We start from the raw sequence: 19,278 nt of genomic DNA, 5'->3' as shown, positions 1-19,278 counted from the left end.
GAGCCCATTGTTGAGACAATCATTTCATTTATTTTACAAATGAAATCCTGGATGCAATTATTGCGTATCCAGAGCCGAAACCACGATGGGGTGAATGGGGGCCCATTCCCAGCATTTTAATGGCACAATCGATCGGTTATGTATTTTAAAATTGCTTCATTTTTGATTTAATTACTGTTGGACCTCTGTTTAACCAACTTTTTTATACCGAATTTTTTAAAATTCCCCTTTGTAATTACATTTAAAATACAGTAGTTTCCGTAGAACGAAAATTATTTCCAAAAAACGAACAGATTAGGAGAGACAACTTTGTATGCATTGTTCTCATCTCTGGCCTTTAGGTATGTAATTAGAAAGAGCGAATTAAGGGTGAAAGGGGTTACCGTTCCACAACGGTGGCCGTAAAACTTATGCAGCCACATTCCGCGATGTCGCAATAGTCAATATGCTTTCCATAGCCAGTCAGAGGATTAAGAAGATTCCCAACATGGATTATAGCCTCTGGTCACCCTGTGTTGTGGTTCCCCTTTACTCCGACAAATGGGTGTATGTTTTTTGGAGAAGTAAGTGATCCATGCCTTCCAGTAAATTTCTCCTGTCTATGTTTACATGGTCATCACAGTAGCTGAATATCTGAGTGATTCTGATATTTTGCAGTATTCAAAGAACTAGTGACAGTACCAACGTAAGGGGGGGATTGAGGAAACTAAGATATTATATAAACTTTACGAAGATGAAATGTTGACAGATTTTGAAACTTTGTCGAGCCTTTCACTGTATAGAAAATGTTCTAAAATATAATAATGGTATACAGGCAATAATTAAAAAAAAAAAAACTATTACCAATCTCCAAAAAAACTAGTGCGAATTGAGGATGATTGCTAAAGAACTTGATGTGGAAACTACAAAGATCGGTCGTGTGTTCGGGCTACGAAGAGCAGCTTGTAGCTTGCGGATGGTAATTGCAAGTTAAGGGAATTATCCTGCATTGTGCAAACATTTTGAATCAGAGGCCGCCATAGCCCAGTGGTCAGGCGCGCGAGTGCATAAATATACGTGCCTTGAGTGACCCGGTTTCAAGCATCGTGACTGCTGAATACGGTGCTGTTTCTTGTATTCTCTCTACCTTGTGAACTCCTCTGACCGTGTGGTCTCCCTGGAGTATAAACAGAAAATTTACTTTTATTTGGGATTGTTAAAGCGACTTTTAAATCTGGAATTTCTTAACCATTTAGCACTTATGATCGACATCCTGCAGGGGTTCTCTTACATTTCAGAAGCTTTACAGATTCACTATGGCAAAAGCAGATAAATTAATTATTCAAGATATCAATGCTATTGCTAATTTGAAAACTTCTGAAGGAAAATATGAAGCTAAAATTGAGAGCACGTTGAAGTGGAAAGAATTTGAAGGAATCAAAAGTAAGAACAGTAAAATTACCTCATGACAAGTTATTAAATGCATTGTTTTATCCAGGATAAGTTATTAATGCAACAGGGTGATTTTAAATTAAATAAAGATTGATTTGATTTTTTGATTTTTTATTGGCGCATTAGCTTCCAAGGCTATAATGCGCCAAGACCAGGTCATATATAAAGAATTTTAAACATTCAGTGACCTAATTAGTTAGGTCACTATGTCAAAATGTATAAAAGGTATAAAAAATAAATCAATAAAAATCACAGTAAAATATAAATTTTATACAAGAGCAAAAACGTTTATTGATTTTAAAAAGCTAAAAACAGCAGACACATTGTCATTGTCGGATAAAATCTGACTGAGTGTATAAGGCTCAGTCAGATGGTTAAAAGCGATAAAACGAGCATTACTAAAACTGGAACAGTTACATAAAATATGTTTAACGGATAAAATGGTGTCGCATTGCTCACACTTAGGAGGATCATCCGCCCTCAGCAGAAACGAATGTGTCAGATGACTGTGTCCTATGCGGAGTCGAGCAAGAACAACTTCCTCGCTCCGATTCCTGCGCAGACTGGACTGCCATGTTTGTATTAGAGGCTTTATTTGGTATAATTTATTTGTTCTCTCTCTATGCCATAGTTCTTGCCATTGGGAATATATCTTTTGGTGTATTATTTGTCTGTAGTCTGTATAGGGGACTGACAGGCAACAATTGTTAGTGGGGGCTGCTGATTTGGCTGCAGTGTCAGCCAAATCATTTCCCTTTATCCCAATGTGGCTAGGAATCCAGCAGAAGCAGATATCAAATTTGTATTTATGAAGAGAATATATCTTCTGCTGAACCCGAGAGAGAACTGGATGACAGTTGTGTCTCAAAGATAATAAAGCCTGTAATACACTCAAAGAATCAGAATATATTATTGACCTTTGGCATTGAGAAGTTCGAATGTGATCCAAGGCTAACTCCATAGCATGCAGCTCTGCAGTGTATATGCTGGATTCAGGAAGAATCTGCTGAGATATTATAGTGTCCCGAAAGACAGCAGCAGATCCTACGCACAATTCAGACTTCGAGCCATCTGTGTAGACGGGCAGGAAGTCGGAATACTCAGCTCGGTGTGCGGAAAAGAGCTGATGGTAGACAGATGACGAGGTTTCAGATTTTACCCATTTCTTAAGGGAGAAGTCGCACGATGGAGTATGAGCATGCCAGGGTGGAAGAGTCTCTTTTGGTGTTTGTGCAACCTTGTCTACCATGATGTTAAACTCTCTTGGACACGAATACCAAAAGGTCGATTGGCAGTCTGACGGGTATTGTACAAGTTTTCCCAACGTGGCTCAAAGACAGATGTCCATGTAGGATGGTCTGGCAGGGATTTCAGCTTTAAAGCATAGCTTAAAGACAACTACTTACGTCGAAGGGATAACGGTGGTTCGTTTGCTTCGACGTATAAGCTCTGGACAGGAGATGTTCGAAATGCTCCAGTAGCGATATGGATAGCCTGATGGTGGACGGGATCCAACCATCGAAGGACACTGTCTCTAGCTGAGGAGTATACCTGGGCCCCGTAGTCCAATTTGGATCGTACAAGTGCACGATAAATACGTAGTAGGGTGCACCTATCTGCTCCCCAACGCGTAGACGAGAGAGAGCGAAGAATATTTAGTCCCTTCGTGCACTTTGTACGAAGTTGACGAATATGTTCAAGAAAGGTCAACTTTTTGTCGAACACAAGTCCCAAGAATTTTGTGCTTGACACTACTGGAATAGCATTTTGTCCGAGCATTAATTCAGGTTTAGGATGAAGATTACGCTTACGACAAAAATGTACGCAAACGGTCTTCTCCAGCGAGAACCTGAAGCCATTAGCAAGTGCCCAGGAATTGAGTCGATCAACGGCTTTCTGCAGTTGTCTTTCAATAACCCTCATGTTGCATGACTGACAAAAAATGCTATCAACATAGAGGGCACTGTTTACAGTTGGAGGAAGTTGTTCTGTGATGGAATTTATTTTGATGGCGAAAAGCGTGACACTTAAAACTGATCCTTGTGGTACTCCCTCCTCTTGGCTAAAGGAACGAGAGAGTGAGGATCCCACACGAACTTGGAAAGATCGATTGGCTAAAAAGTTTTGAATAAACACAGGAAGATGCCCTCTAAGGCCTAGGCTGTGCAAATCTTTTAATATGCCAAATCTCCAAGCTGTGTCATACACTTTCTCCATGTCAAAGAACATCGACACCAAGTGTTCGCGTTTTAAGAAAGCATCCCGGATGGATGTTTCCAGTCTAATAAGATGGTCCAAAGTGGACCGGTTCCTTCGGAAGCCGCACTGGATGTTGGAGAGAAGGTCATTTGATTCTAAATACCAGATTAAACGAGAATTAACCATTCTCTCCAGGATTTTGCACAAACAGCTAGTCAGAGCAACGGGACGATAATTTCTAGTGACTTTTTGATCCTTTCCTGGCTTAGCAAAAGCAAGAACGGTTGCCTTGTGCCAGGAATCCGGAAACTGCCCTTCGATAAAGATTCTGTTATACAGAGTGAGCAGATAATCCATAGATTTTGGTGAAAGATGTTTAATCATTTCATAATGGATGCCATCTGGTCCAACAGCACTTGCTTTGGAAAGAGTGAGGGCTCTTTTCAGTTCGTGTATAGTGAATTCCCCGTTATAGGGACAGTCACTCTTACACTTAAAATTAAGTGCCTGTTTTTCTATTTTATGTTTCAGGACCAGGAACTCTGGGGAATACGAAGATGTTGCACAGATGTTAGAGAATGTTTCCCAAAGAGAGTTGGCTATTGCAGTTGGATCTGCAATAGCGCATCCATTATAATCTAAGATTGAAGTAGGGTGGGACGTATGTTTTCCCTTCATTTTCCGGATTTTATCCCAGACTACCTTAGAGTTGGTAGACTGGGTAACAGATGATGTAAAGCGGATCCACGATTCCCTTTGACTCTGACAGCGGATGTAGCGTGCTTTGGCTCATGCACGTTTAAATGCTATAAGGTTGTTCGTGGTAGGATATCGGCGGAATATCCCCCATGCTTTGTTTTGAGCCTTTTTTGCTGCTGTGCATTGGGAATTCCACCAAGGTTTGGGAAATGGTGGAAACCAGGCAGATGTTTTTGGAACAGCATTCGCAGCTGCTTGGACCATAACCTCTGTGATGCACGTTACTGCATCATTGATAGGCTCCTGACTGACTGTATTCAGGTGGAAATTTGCCTGATGTTGGAAGGCAGTCCAGTCAGCCTGATCAATTTTCCACTGTGGTAACCTGAAGGGAAGACATGGTCTCCCACTGTGTAGCGAGGTTATCACAGGGAAGTGATCACTTCCGAATGGGTTCTCCTCCACTTCCCAGGTGAGTGAGGGGAGTAGAGAAGGGGAGCAGATAGAGAGATCAATGGCAGAAAAGGTACGGGTAGGCATGTGGAAGAAGGTGTTTGTTCCAGTATTTAGAAGGGAAAGGTCATTGTCATTGAGCGTGCGCTCTATGACTCGTCCCCTTGCATTAAGGTTAGCACTACCCCACAGGGTGTTATGTCCATTAAAATCCCTGAGAAGTAAGAAAGGGGGAGGCAACTGCGTTACAAGATCATCAAGGTCTTCCTGGGAGATGTCAGTCCCAGGTGGCAAATAAATAGAACAGACGGTTAATAAAAATCCCACTGAAAGGCGAATTGCAACAGCCTCTATGCTGGTTGTAATGTGCAATGGCTGAACTGGGGTCTGGTTGCCCACAAGGATAGCCACTCCTCCATGAGCAAGACCATCCGCAATTCTATCCTTTCGAAAAATTGCGATGTTGTGCATGGTGGCATCATCATTTGCCTTCAGATAAGTCTCCTGCAAGCAAAAGCAAACTGGCTCGTGCTTTTGCAGGAGGGCCTTGATGTCGTCAGTATTTTGCCGGAATCCACGACAATTCCATTGTAGGAATTTAGCCATTATTTTGGCTTGGTGGGTCCGTCAGGCGGCTTCCGAGGTGCTGAGGGCTTACCTTTTTCAGTTTTTGTTTTATCCTTCCTAGGGAAGTGCGGACGCTGACCAGTGTCCATTTCCTCCTCAGCAAAGAGCTCCAAAACTGAATCTTCGTGTACCTCCTTCTGCTCAACCTCCATGTTTTCTTGGGTAGTAGGAGGTTCTTCACCTTTCTTATTTTTTTCTTTGGTGATTGCCTTTGTTACTTCTGGAGCATTAGGAGGTACATATATCGGAGTGGCAGCTGATTGGTAATTCTGTACAGGTTTTTGGGAGCTTAAAAGATAACGTGCGATGGGCGTAAATGATTCTTTTGGAGGGATGGACATGTCCGTCTGTGTTCCGATGGAACACCTCCCTGCTACCTTCTGGGCGTAGGTAGGTTTGTTGATGTTGAGAGGTTTAACCGCTTTCCTTGCCTCCTGGTACGATATGTTTAGCTCTGCCTTCCGTTGTATTTCTTTTTCTTCTTTCCACCTCTGGCATGCTCGTGAGTAGGCCGGGTGTTCTCCCTCACAGTTAATACAGGTGGGTTTTGCGGCTGAACATGCTGTTGTTTCGTGGTCCTTTGCACCGCATTGGGCGCATGCAAGGACTCCACGGCAGGCCATTTGAGAATGTCCGTACTTCTGGCATTTAAAACACCGTAAAGGGTTCGGTACGTATGGACGCACTGAACAGTTGATGTATCCAGCTTTAATCTCATCAGGAGGTTTGGGAGAGTTAAAAGTCAGGATAACACTCCTGGTTTTAACAAGTTTCCCATCCCTACGCGCACTAATTCTCTTGACGGCTATAACTCCCTGAGGTTTCAGTTCCAAGCAGATTTCCTCCTCGGTTACGTCGAGAAGGTCCCATTCCGAAATGACACCTCTCGATGAGTTTAGTGTTCTATGTGGTGATACTGTTATGGGTATTCCTCCGATTGATGTTGCACGGAGTAGCTGCTCAGACTGCCTGTCAGTTTTGGTTTCAATTAAGAGGTCTCCAGAACGGAGCCTCTTAACTGATTTGGGTGACCCTATTAACCCATCTAGCCCTTTCTGTATAAAGAAGGGTGACATTTTGCCAATCGGTTTTTCATTCGTCGAGTGTATAATTAAAAATCTTGGGACAGGCCCTGATGATGATGTTTCAGTTCGCTGTCTCTTTTTCGAAATAATATCTGCCTCTCCGTCTGTATTTTCAGATAGGGACCGGGTTGGGGCCCCTGAAGGAATAAGTTTATCAGGATTCATAGAAATTTTAAATTGTTCAGTGCCCGGGCTCCCCACCCACCACGGAGCCCAAAGGGACGCCCACTACCCGGCATGCAATAAATGCGCTCAGGAGTGGAACGCCAGGGCTACCCAGACACTATACCCGCACCGCCGCCAGCCTGAATTCTGTCCCTCGGACCATGAGGGTAGGGGCGTGGCATTGACACGGTTGACCCTCGCAGGCGAGCCTACTAGCCGACTGATCCTAGCCGGGCCTTCCAGGACCACCCGTCTTGTCGAAGCAGGGGCCAAAGTGGTGTATTGAAGCTGGGCCCCTCAACCACCAGGATCCCCCTTTCCGAATTTCCACGGGTCGCAGCGCACAGCAAACACGCCGGATTCCATTGATGTAAGCCTGGAACCTGGGCTGTGGGCGTTGGATCCCAGTGATGCTAGTATGGAAGTCCAGCAGCGTCACTGGGAGGTCCCCTCACCACGTACAGGTGCCCACGTCGAGGGGAAATTAAATAAAGAAAATAATCATACCACTGAAAGAAATTTTAAACATATTCTACTGGAAATCGTGGAAGAACTTTCGTCTCGGTGGCAAGACTGTGAAAACCGAATAAGAAATTTGTTTTCTGATAAAATATGAAATAAAAATTAATGATTTTAGAGATTTTGTCGAAGACAGTTTATCTATAAAATCAAGTGAAATTCCCTTTACAATTAAGAAAGCCAGAAATATCTTTGAAACCATTGCGATTAGCAGTGCTTAAACTGAGCGAGCTTTCAGCGTAATGAACAATATCGTATGAATAAATGAATGAATAATGTTGAAAATTAAACACGTTGCAGATTATGATAACCATACATCTAAACGGAAAACCATTGCTTCAATTTGATCCAGATCGTTAGGTCAAATCATTCCTCTGTAATCATCGCTCAGCTATTAAGCAAAGAAGAATCAGAAACAAATATTAATAAAGAAGTAAATTTCATATGGCAATTTTTAAAAGAAAATTTTCTTGAATATTTGTGCAATATTTTTTTCATGTAATCTGTGATTTTTGTGTACCTTTTCTAGAACAGTTTGTTTTTTATGTAATATTTGTTTTTATATTCTAGAATGTTTTGTGATAATTTGTTATTTGTAATATGGGAAATATTTTTGTTATTTTTTATTCGCAATATTAAAATTTTATCATGAAAAAAAATGTATCCATTATATTTCCCTAGTTGTAAAAAAAAGAATAAAAAAGTTGCGCATCTGCTGCGCACGAACTGTAGATGGTTTTATGTGAAACATCCTTGGGGGTGGGGGTGGGGAGTACCAACCGAGTAAATCTGATTGGTCACGGAAGTGACGTCACTTCTGTGACTGATCAGATTTACTCAGGAGGTATACCCCCCCCTCCAAAAGGATGTTTCACATCAAAAAGTCGGCAAAAGTGCGAGTCCATTGTTAAAATATTCACAGCTCACCACTGGGAATAACCATTTATCACAACCCTCTGCCTCCTGACCTGAAGCCACCCCGCTATCCTCTAAGGATTTTCCTTGTGATTCCAACCTGTTCCAGCTTATAAAGAAACCGCTCATGTGGGGCTGAGTCAAATGCTTTGCTGAAATCCAAATAAACAATGCCGAAATTATTCCTTGAGTCCAGCTCTTGAGTCTTTCAAGACTGAAAGACTTGAAAGGCTGTTGAAATAGCTAACCAGATTAGTTAAACATGATTTTCCCTTTACAAAACCATGTTGAGTATCCTTTAGAATTCCATTTCTATCTAAGTGATCCTGAATTCCACCCTTGATTGTAGTCTCCATGACTTTACCTATTACTGAAGTTAGACTAACCAGCAGGTAATTTCCCACTTCACTCTTAGAACCGCCCTTATATATTGGAGATACATTGGCACTTTTCCAATCCAAAGTAATCACTCCTGAGTCCAGTGATGCTCTCATAATTAGTCTCAATGGTTCAATGCACTCACTTGGTTTTTAAGAGCATTAGCAACTAAAGCCATATTTCTCCGGGGATATGCGGTGGTCATTCCCTGACCTTTCCGCATCCTCCATATTTGGTTGTTGTGGTTATTTCGTTTTTTTTTTTTAGGAGCATTAGCAACTAAGGCCATATTGCTCCGGGATATGCGGTGGTCATTCCCTGACCCTTCCGCATCCTCCGTATTTGGTGGTGACTGGCTCGAACGCCAGTCTAATCAAGAAGCGTGTGCTACGCACTGCTGCTCCTTCCCACCTGGCTACGGAGGCGCCTTCGTATTTGGTGGTCACGGGCTCGAACCCCGGTCTAATCAAGAAGTGTGTGCTACGCACTGCTGCTCCTGCCCACCTGGCTACGGAGGCGCCTTCGTATTTGGTGATCACGGGCTCGAACCCCGGTCTAATCAAGAAGTGTGTGCTACGCACTGCTGCTCCTGCCCACCGGGCTACGGAGGTGCCGCACTCACTTGGTGCCTCCCTTAAGATTATAGGGTATATGCCATCAACCCCAGGAGCCTTACTGGCCTGTAGGCTCGAAAGTTTTTTTATTAAATAAACATGTGAAATTTCAACATCATTAATTACATTTTTTTCAACTTCACTCCCATAATTTCTCATTGACATGAAGGGTTTTTCTTCTGTAAATATCAATGTAAAGTAACTGTTGAGTTTATCTGCAACTTCAGCTGGGGTATCTAATACAATCCCATGACCATTACATAAGGGTCCGATCTGGTTTGTCCTTCTCTTATTTGCATTTATATATGTGAAGAATTCCTTATCCCCCACACCTCTGCTCTCTTTGTCAGCAATTTCTCATAATCTGCCTTTGCCAGCCTAACCCCTTCAGTGGCATTATTACAGATCAATTTGTATCTGTTATAGGCTTCAGTACTTTTTATTGCTCCGTAACTTTTCTATGCCGTCTTTTTCTGCTTAAGTAATTTGGCAACTTCATTATTCTTCCAACTTGGAATTCTCCTTGTGGAGTATTTTTTAATGGTTTATAAGCATTCAAGGCTTCTGTGATTAATGTTTTAAAGGTATACCATAATTCAATTGTATTCGCTCTCTGTGAGATATCTACTCAGTTAAGATGCCATGTAGCACCTTAAGGCATTGTAATTTTCTTTCTTCAAATTACAACCCATTCCTTTGCCTTATACAAATAACAATCATCTAGTTGATTTAAAAATTTTGTCCCCTATGTGGAGTTTCCTTTCCATTTGTGCCAATCAATTAGAGGAAAATTGAAATCACCCATAATATTGTAGGTGGTAGATGATTTCATCAACCGGTGAAATACCACCGCTTTGCTTATTGGAGGCTTGAAGTGGTGAAACCCATGTTTAGTCTCTAGAGCAAAGTTTCCGGCTTCCCCCTCCCCCCATACTTATCCTTCAACCCATGCACGGTACTAGGTACTATAGGTTTTGATACCTTTCGTGTTTGGGGTTTTCATAAAAAAAAAAAAAAAAAAAGAAGAGATTCACGCTTACTTGCCCATTCCATTTGCATGTAGAGGCTCTCATCATAATCTTCACAATCACCTGGCTTGTAGATTACTCCTACTCTCATTATACCTTTGCTTCCAACTATTTCACACCATACAGATTCTATACTAGCATGCAAAATGTCTGAATCTAGGAAAGCTTTCATCGTGCTCAGGCTGCTTTTGATAAGAAGCATGACCCCACCACCCCTTTGATCATTCATGTCCTTCCTAAATACATTATACATACTGTACTGAAACTTATCATCCTTTATCTCCAGGTGGCACCATATTTCTGTAAGCCTTATTATGTCAGCATTACCTGTCCTAACCAGCAGTTCGAATTCACTCATTTTATTAACGACACTTCTGACATTACTGTATAAACAATTAAGATTTAGTGTTCTTGTATAGTTTACTACCCTGACACACCCCTTAAAGTTATTTAAGCTCGCTTCCCTGGCATTTGCTACCCGCTCATTTGAAATGCTTTTGCCCTCAGAACATCTTGCTACTATGTTCTGTTGTGGTAACAAACAAATTCTAAACAATGGAGTGAATTAGTCAGTTCAACTGTTAAAGAACATTACCTGAAGTGTTTCAACAATCACGGAAAAATTTTTCTTTAAAAATAGAGACGCAATTGAATAGAAAGACGGAAAGTAAGCATTTTTATTTCTGTAGTAAAATCAGGGCAATTATTTGAAACAGCAAAGAAAAAAAATAAATAAGAACAAATTTAAATCTGTGTGTTTACTCTATTTTACAAGTTTTCCAAATACATAAAGTGTTCTTGCTGGGAAAAGCTAATAAAACTTGAATCTATTGTAAAATGAGAAAAGAACAGTAAAGAAATATTTATTTCTCAACACTCCCAACTTTGTAATTTTGAAATAAGGAATACTAAATCTGTAACAGAAACTTCCATTTGTTACAACGAGAATGTGAAAATACTGTTAGTTATGAGAATAGATTCTTTTATAAGAAAACTAGTTGCATATGTAACATTTAGTTTTAATTTAGTAGTCACCATAGTATAATTTTATTTGGCTTTTTGAAAACCTGATTTTTAGGAAAACTTTTATGAAACTGTAAAATTGAATGCTCCAAAAATTTTGTATACACCAGAAAATATTTTCTAATGGTTAAGTTTGTTGTGTCTGAGATATTAACACCAGGTTCAAAGTCAATCACTGTTAATCAGTCAGCTGAAACTTAGTGGTTCACACTTTTGACATGTGGAAATCTTTTTTCAGTCACTATAAAACAGTTGCCGTAATATATTAATTTCAGATCTTAGTTTAAGTGGCACAATAGTTTCTAAAGAACTTACGTTGGAAAATGTTCTGCGTAAATGGCTGTTGCTCTCTTCTTCTAGTCTTACTAATAATGCTTATGTTGTGATAAGTGCAATCGAAAATTAGGTTGGTAAGTCAGAGAGTAACAAGAACAAATCCTATGTTTACTTGATATTTCTTGGTCATTTTATTAGCTTTAAAAACGCCATACAACTTGACAGTATTATTATTTCTTGAGTTTTTCATGGTGAATCACCTTGTCTCTTCTGCTAGCCATGTGCATTCAAAAAGTACAAACATTTGTAAAAATACATTAAAACTAGCTGTAGTTGGAAGGAAAGACAAGGTAGTCTCATTAGGCAAAAAGTGACTTTGCTGGTGCTTTCCTAAATTTCTAATTGAATAATCCAGTACAGTATTCAAATAACAATGTTTAATCCCTGCATTACACTAATTTTACTGTATTATTTCATTTAAAATTCATTCTTTAAAAGTTCACATACTCCAGAATGTCAGACTATTTGAATTATAAAATTTTTAGAAATCTTTTTTTACCTCTGGAGTATTCCATATTAAAGTATCTTCAGGATTCTTTCCCTTCAGAACTTTTTTTGCTATTGCAGCCCATTCTGGATGTAGAGGAGTATGATAAAACTGCAATCCACTTAACTGACCTCTGAAGACCTTAAAATATTAAAAAAATATCATGTTGCAAAGTTATTCTTACACAAAATTTATGAAATGTCACTTAGTATTAACTTTTTAGTATTTTTCCTTTGGAATTTGATAATTTTTGCTGAATGTATTTTACACAACATATTTAAATTCCTAAAGGTTTCAAGCAAGAGTCTGATATTGTTGCATTACTATGCATACCACCAGTGGTATGCATAGTAATGCACCAGTGGTATGCATTTTCAAATGGTAAACTATTTGAAAATGATACGTAAACATACATTATATGACCAAAATATTCTGATACATATTGTGTACTATGGAAGATTTGATTTTGGTTTTTATGGTGCAAGGGCGACTACTATTAGTATTAGTAATGGCCGCATGGTGCAAGAAAGCCTATGGCTTATGCTGCACCAGCCAAAAAAAAAAAAAAAAAAATCCGAACAAAACAATGATAAAAAAAAAAAAAAACCTAATTAATAATAATAATTAATAAAAAAAAAAAAAGGAAATTAAACCTATCATCCCATGCGCTTCCCTTACCCGAAAGTACTATCCAGATGACCTTTGAATTTCCCCAAACTGTCGGCCTCTACCACCCATGAAGGCAACAAGTAATTTATAACTCACTGGCTAAAATAAAACTTCCTGCAGTCCAATCTAAACATTTCCCCCCGTAACTTGAATTTATGTCCCCTAGTTCTAGCATCATTTATAATCTTGAAAATTTTGTCCTCATTCATTTTACTGATGCCTCTCAGAGCCTTAAACACCTCAATCAAATCTCCTCTAAGGTGTCTAGTTTCCAAACTCTGCAACACACATATTCAAAGTCTTTCTTCATAAGGACGCCCTTCTGCCGATCTCACCAGGTGAGTTACCCTTCTTTGCACCCTTTCAAGAAGCTCGATGTCTTTCTTTAGGTGCGGTCTCCATACTTGAACACAGTATTCCAAGTGTGGTCTAACATAAGCCTTATACAAAGGGTACTAGGAAAGTTTTGCAATATGACACAACAATGAATCACAGGAAGCTGCTTGTTGCTGCATGTTGAGACATGTTCATACGTGCATAGTAGCCGCCGCGCCAAGTCGATGGGCTCAGTTATTCATTAGTAGTGAGAGTGTAAAGTGTTTGCGATGGCATCGTGGTCACGAAATGAGATAAGGACAGTTTTGCGGTATAATTTCGTGCGTGGTTTAACCATAGACCAGTGCTTAGAAGAAATGACTCTTGCACTAGATGATGATTGTCCACATCGTACAACGATATTCAGGTGGTATAGAGAATTCCAAAGGGGAAATTTCATTCTGGAGGATTCTGAGAGGCCGGGAAGGCCACGAACGTCAGTTACGGAGGAAAACGTTACTGCTGTGAGGAAAATGCTTGACGAAAACAGGCGAGTGACCTACCAACAGATAGAGGATACTTTGGGCCTAAATGCACCAGCAATTCGTTCGATTCTGCAAGATCATTTGCACGTGAAGAAACTTTGTTCTCTCTGGGTGCTGCATCAACTGACTGAAGAGCAGATGACACGACGTGTGACTTGGTGCCGGGAGATGTTAAAAAAGTTTGATAAGGGACAATCTCGGTATGTGAACAACATCGTGACAGGTGACGAGACTTGGCTGTACTATTACGATCTGCCGACCAAGGCTCAAAACAAAGTTTGGGTCTTTGATGATGACGACACACCCGTAATTGTCAGAAAATACCGATCTGTAAAGAAGAAAATGATAGCTGTATTTTTCAAATCGAGTGGAATTGTGGAACGTGTCGTTTTGGACACACAGAAGACAGTCACAGCTAAGTGGTATACTGAACAATGCCTGCCTAAAGTCATTGGATCTATGAAGAACCTGCGGCCAAAGTCAAGAATGGACACCTGGTACCTCCATCACGAAAATGCTCCAGCTCACCGCGCCAAAGCCTGCACCGAATATTTGACCACGACAGGACTGAAACTTCTCGAGCACCCTCCCTACAGTCCAGACCTTGCTCCCTGCGACTTTGCACTGTTCCCGCATGTGAAAATGAAGCTGAAAGGGAGGCGGTTTTCCAGTGATGAGGACCTTCTACGGGCTTGGGACAACGAGTGTGCTTTACTCCCTAGTGAAACTTGGCAGAACTGGTTTAAAGATTGGTTTCGGAGGATGGAGAGGTGTATTGAATGTAGAGGAAATTACTTTGAAAAAATTAAATAAACAAAGCTGTATTGCAAAACTTTCCTAGTACCCTTTGTATAATGGGATTATCACATCCCTATCTCTACTTGTAAAAGTTCGATAGATCATCGATAGGACACCATGGGTCTTCCTTGCAACCTGTTTACAATGCTCAGAGAATTTCATGTCTGACCGTATCGTAACACCCAAGTCCCTTTCCTCCAGTACTGGGTTTAGTTGAACTCCACCAAGTGAATAAGTTATTTTGGGATTACTGTTTCCCAGGTGTAATACCTTACACTTTGTTGAATTAAAGCACAGCTGCCATTTTTCTGACAATTCCAGAAGTCTATCTAGGTCTCTCTGAAGAAGCTCAGCTTGACAGTGATCATTAACTACTCTACCAATTTTAACATCATCTGCAAATTTAGACATCACGCCCTCTATCCCTTCATCAATGTCGTTTATGAAAATTAAAAACAACAGTGGTCCTAATACTGATCCTTGGGGAACCCCACTTCTTACATCAACCCAATCTGAGGAATAGCCATTTATCACAACCCTCTGCCTCCTGCCTTGAAGCCATCCTTCTATCCATCTAAGGATTTTCCCAGTGATTCCAACCTGTTCCAGCTTATAAAGCAACCGCTCATGTGGGACTGAGTCAAAAGCTTTGCTGAAATCTAAATAAACAATGTCGAAATTATTCCCTAAATCCAGCTCGTGAGTGACCCTTTCGAAATAGCGAAGCAGATTTGTTAAACATGATTTTCCCTTTATAAAACCATGCTGAGTATCCTTGAGAATTTCAATTCGATCCAAATGATCCTAAATTCCACCCTTGATCATTGCCTCCATGATTTTCCCTACTACTGAAGTCAGACTGACATGTCGATAATTTCCAACTTCACTTTTAGAGCCACCCTTATGTATGGGAGATACATTTGCACTTTTCCAATCCAAGGGAATCTCCCCAGAGTCTAGTGATGCTCGCATATTTGGGGTTTTCATTAAAAAAAAAAAAAAAAAAAATTAGCCTCAATGGTTCAATGCACTCGCTTGCCGCCTCTCTTAAGATTATAGGGTATATTCCATCAACTCCAGGAGCCTTATTGGTCTGTAGGCTCGAAAGTTTTTTCATTAAATAATCTTGTGAAATTTCAATATCATTAATTACATATTTTTTAACTTCGCTCCCACAATTTCCCATTGCCACAAAAGGCTTTTCATTTGTAAATATCGATGCAAAATAACTGTTGAGTTCATCTGCAACGGCAGCTGGTGTATTTATTACTATCCCCTTTCCCTTACGTAAAGGTCCGATCTGGTTTGTCCTGCTCTTCTTGGCATTTATATATGTGAAGAATTCTTTATCCCCCCTCTTTGCTCTGTTTGCTAGTGATTTTTCATAAACTGCCTTTGGCTGTCGAACCTTTTCTGTGGCTCTATTACACATCACCTTGTAGCTGTTATAGGCTTCAGTACTTTTTATTGCTCTGTAACCTTTCCATGCCACCTTTTTCTGCTCAAGTAATGTGGCAACTTCCCTATTCATCCAACTTGGAACCCTTCTCGTGGAGTATTTTTTTAATGGTATATACGCATTCAAGGCAACTGTGATTAATGTTTTAATGTTTTCGGTGTTTGACGCAGCATGGTTTTGTTAAGGGCAGGTCTTGCCTGACCAATTTGATTGGATACTATGATGTAGTCACAAAAGAACTGGATGCAGGGAATAACTTTGATATTATATATTTGGATCTTAGAAAGGCTTTTGATACTGTTGCACATGGAAGACTGCTGCACAAATTGGAGCAGTGTGGCATTGGAGGCAAATTGCTGCTATGGATAAGGGGATGGTTGAGTGGCAGAAGACAGAGAGTGGTAATCAATGGACACTGCTCAACGTGGACTAATGTTATTAGTGGAGTTCCTCAAGGTTCAGTGTTGGGTCCATTGTTGTTTTCGGTGTTTATGAATGATATTGATGATGGGATATCAAGTTTAATGTCTAAGTTTGCAGATGATACAAAGGTTGGCAGGGTCGTTAAGGACACTACTGACGCTATGCTGCTGCAACAGGATCTGGAAAGGTTGAACAGATGGGCTGAGAGGTGGCAAATGAAGTTTAACATTGACAAATGTAAAGTACTACATATGGGTAACAGTAACCCCAGAGCAATGTATCAACTCTGCGGTACTACACTGACAGTGGTGGAGAATGAAAAGGACCTGGGGTAATTGTGCAGGCAGATATGAAGTTCTCTGAGCAGTGCAGACGAGCTGCAAGAGTAGCTCATGGTGTCTTGTCAATGATATACAGGAATTTTTCTAGCAGGGATAAGGAGGTGATTATATCTTCAAAAAGGCCTCTAAGGTTGGGAGAGTACATATCCAGAATTTAAAACAAATACACCAACCGTTTAATTAAAATGGTTTAATACCAGAAAATAAAATGAACCAAACGATATTACACTGTAAAATGATATATGCAAGATTTTACTTATTTGTTACTTAAGGATGTGTTGATTTAACATCATTGTTGTTGAGAAAGGAGGCGGAAGCCTCCGAAAGCTTCAGTCAATGTTTTATCGCTTTTAGCTTTATTGTATTTTAAATATTTTATTTATTTATTTATTTTATTGTATATTAAAGTTTCATCGTATATATTTATTTTGTAAATCTTGCATATATCATTTTACAGTGTAATATCGTTTGGTTCATTTTAGTTTCTGGTATTAAACCATTTTAATTAAACGGTTGGTGTATTTGTTTTAAATTCTGGATAAGGAGGTGATTATTCCCTTGTATAAGGCAATGGTTAGGCCACATCTTGAGTACTGTATACAGGTCTGGAGGACTCATTTCAAGAAGGATGTAGAGCTGCTGGAATGGGTACAGAGAAGGGCAACAAGATTAGTAAATGGAACAAAGGGTTGCTCTTACGAAGAAAAGCTTAAGTTTTGCAAATTACAGAGTCTGGAGACTAGGCACCGGCGAGGTGATCTGATAGAGGTGTATAAGGCTTTGAATGGTTTGAGCATGCTCAATGCCAATGGGATTCTTCATCTTTCTCAGAATAATCACCTCAGAGGGCATAAATTCAAATTGAGGAAGGACGGATGTCGGATAGATGTGCGGAAATTTGCCTTTGGCCAGCGGGTGGTTGGTTGGTGGAACCGACTTCCATCACTTGTTGTTGAAGTTGATAGCCTAAACAAATTTAAAGCTCAACTGGACAGGTATTTCGAACGAACGGAGGGGTGAAATGGGAGTGGTGTGTTTTTTTTTTTTTTTTTTTTTTTGGCTGATGCTGAATAAGCTTGCTTTCTTGCATCATATGCCTCTACTAATGCTAATGCTAATGCTAAAAGCGTACCACAGTTCAATTGTATTCACTCTCTGAGCGATATCTACCCAGTTAATAGAGGCCATGTAGTACCTTAAGGCATCGTAATTTCCTTTTCTGAAATTAAAACCCATTCCTTTGCCTTTTACTTCTGCTACCTCTCTCGTCATCATCCACTGTAGAACTCAGTGATCACTTCCTGCTACTGGTTCCTCTACTATCAGCCCTGTTATGTCATCTGATTCATGTGTGATGATGAGGTCTAGGATATTCTTTTCTCTAGTACTTTCCCTGACATGTTGATACAAATAACAGTCATCTAGTTGATTTAAAAATTTTGTGCCCCATGTCGAGTTTCCTTCCCATTTACTCCAATCAATTAGAGGCAAATTGAAATCACCCATAATAAGGCATTGACGCTTACTTGCCCATTCCATTTGCATGTAGAGGCTTTTGTCATAATCTTCACAATCACCTGGTCTGTAGATTACTCCTACTTGCATTATACCTTTGTTTCCAACTATCTCACACCATACAGACTCTATACTAGCATGTGAAATGTCTGAATCCGGGAAAGCTATCGTTGCACTCAGGCTGCTTCTGATAAGAAGCATTACCCCACCACCCCTTCTATCTAACCTATCCTTCCTAAATACATTATACAAGCCGTACTGAAACTCATCATCCCCAAGGCCATGACTAAGGCCATGATGCACCGTACTATGGAAGAAGTTCACACACATGTACTGGCTCAGGCATACCAATATAAATCACATGGGTCTGTATGTGTAGCAGTACATTAGAAGATAGTATTGGTCATGAATCAGAACTTGCAAACTTTTGTCTGAATTTGCCCCCCCCCCCAATATTCCATTGAAAAAAAGATCTGGATGGCCTCCTAAACTCACAAAACATGTCTGACAAATCATAGCAGGCATTTCTTCTGTAGAAAACATCATAGGGAATGTCCAAGAGGCAATAATAACAACCATCAGTACGATACAATTTAGAGGGAATTGCACAGCTTTGGGTTTGTGCATGAGCCCAATATCAAAGTCACTGAAGAAAAATGACATGGAGTGGTGTCACTGACAATATTCATGGACTTAAGAACAGTGGTATCTGGCTGTTTGAGGTGGAAGCAGACCCTTGCCATCAGACCAAGCTGGAAAAACTGACACAGATCTAATGCAGCCCATGTCCTATCTGAAACAATAAAGTTCATTACCTATTTAGACAATTATGCACTGCCTATTCTGTGGAAGTACTATGGAAATGGGGCTCCATCAATATTGGCATTACAATATTCCATATCAGACAGGGAGGACTGTGTACAACTGGCTTGTGACTCATCCCCTTACTTAATTAGGTAGTAGTCAAAACAGCCTTCTTCCAAACCAACACCAGCAGCTGCTTTGCTGGAGGAATAGAGACAAATTCTGGCTGACACTTATTGGAAGTTGGTAGAAAATATATATGTATGAAAGCCTCAGCCCCAGCCCCAGGAGGACTGAGTCTGTCACATACAGGCCAAAGATGGTTCTATTATATAATTCTATTTTAAAAGTCACTCCTTGCCTCACGATAAAGTTCTGTTCCATCAACCAGATCACAAGTCGATTTGGTTGTAAGTCAGACATGAGCCCATTTTTTTATATACATAACAC

General features: G+C 40.1%; 1 protein-coding gene across 1 annotated transcript in view; it reads right to left on the bottom strand.

Annotated features, from left to right (window-relative positions):
* LOC150079334 (methylmalonyl-CoA mutase, mitochondrial-like) overlaps positions 1 to 19,278 on the bottom strand; it is a 253,034-nt gene that overhangs the window by 220,201 nt on the left and 13,555 nt on the right. The window contains exon 2 of the mRNA XM_090383601.1: positions 11,972 to 12,100. Within this exon, the coding sequence (XP_090239727.1) occupies positions 11,972 to 12,100 (129 nt within the window). The remainder of the gene's footprint in view (positions 1 to 11,971; positions 12,101 to 19,278) is intronic.

Source organism: Mastigoproctus giganteus, chromosome 10, assembly GCF_048544385.1.
Source record: "Mastigoproctus giganteus isolate SK-2022 chromosome 10, ASM4854438v1, whole genome shotgun sequence".
Taxonomy (NCBI): Eukaryota; Metazoa; Arthropoda; class Arachnida; order Uropygi; family Thelyphonidae; genus Mastigoproctus; species Mastigoproctus giganteus.
The sequence above is the reverse complement of the archived record's forward strand: the minus strand, read 5'-3'. Positions and strand labels throughout refer to the sequence as shown.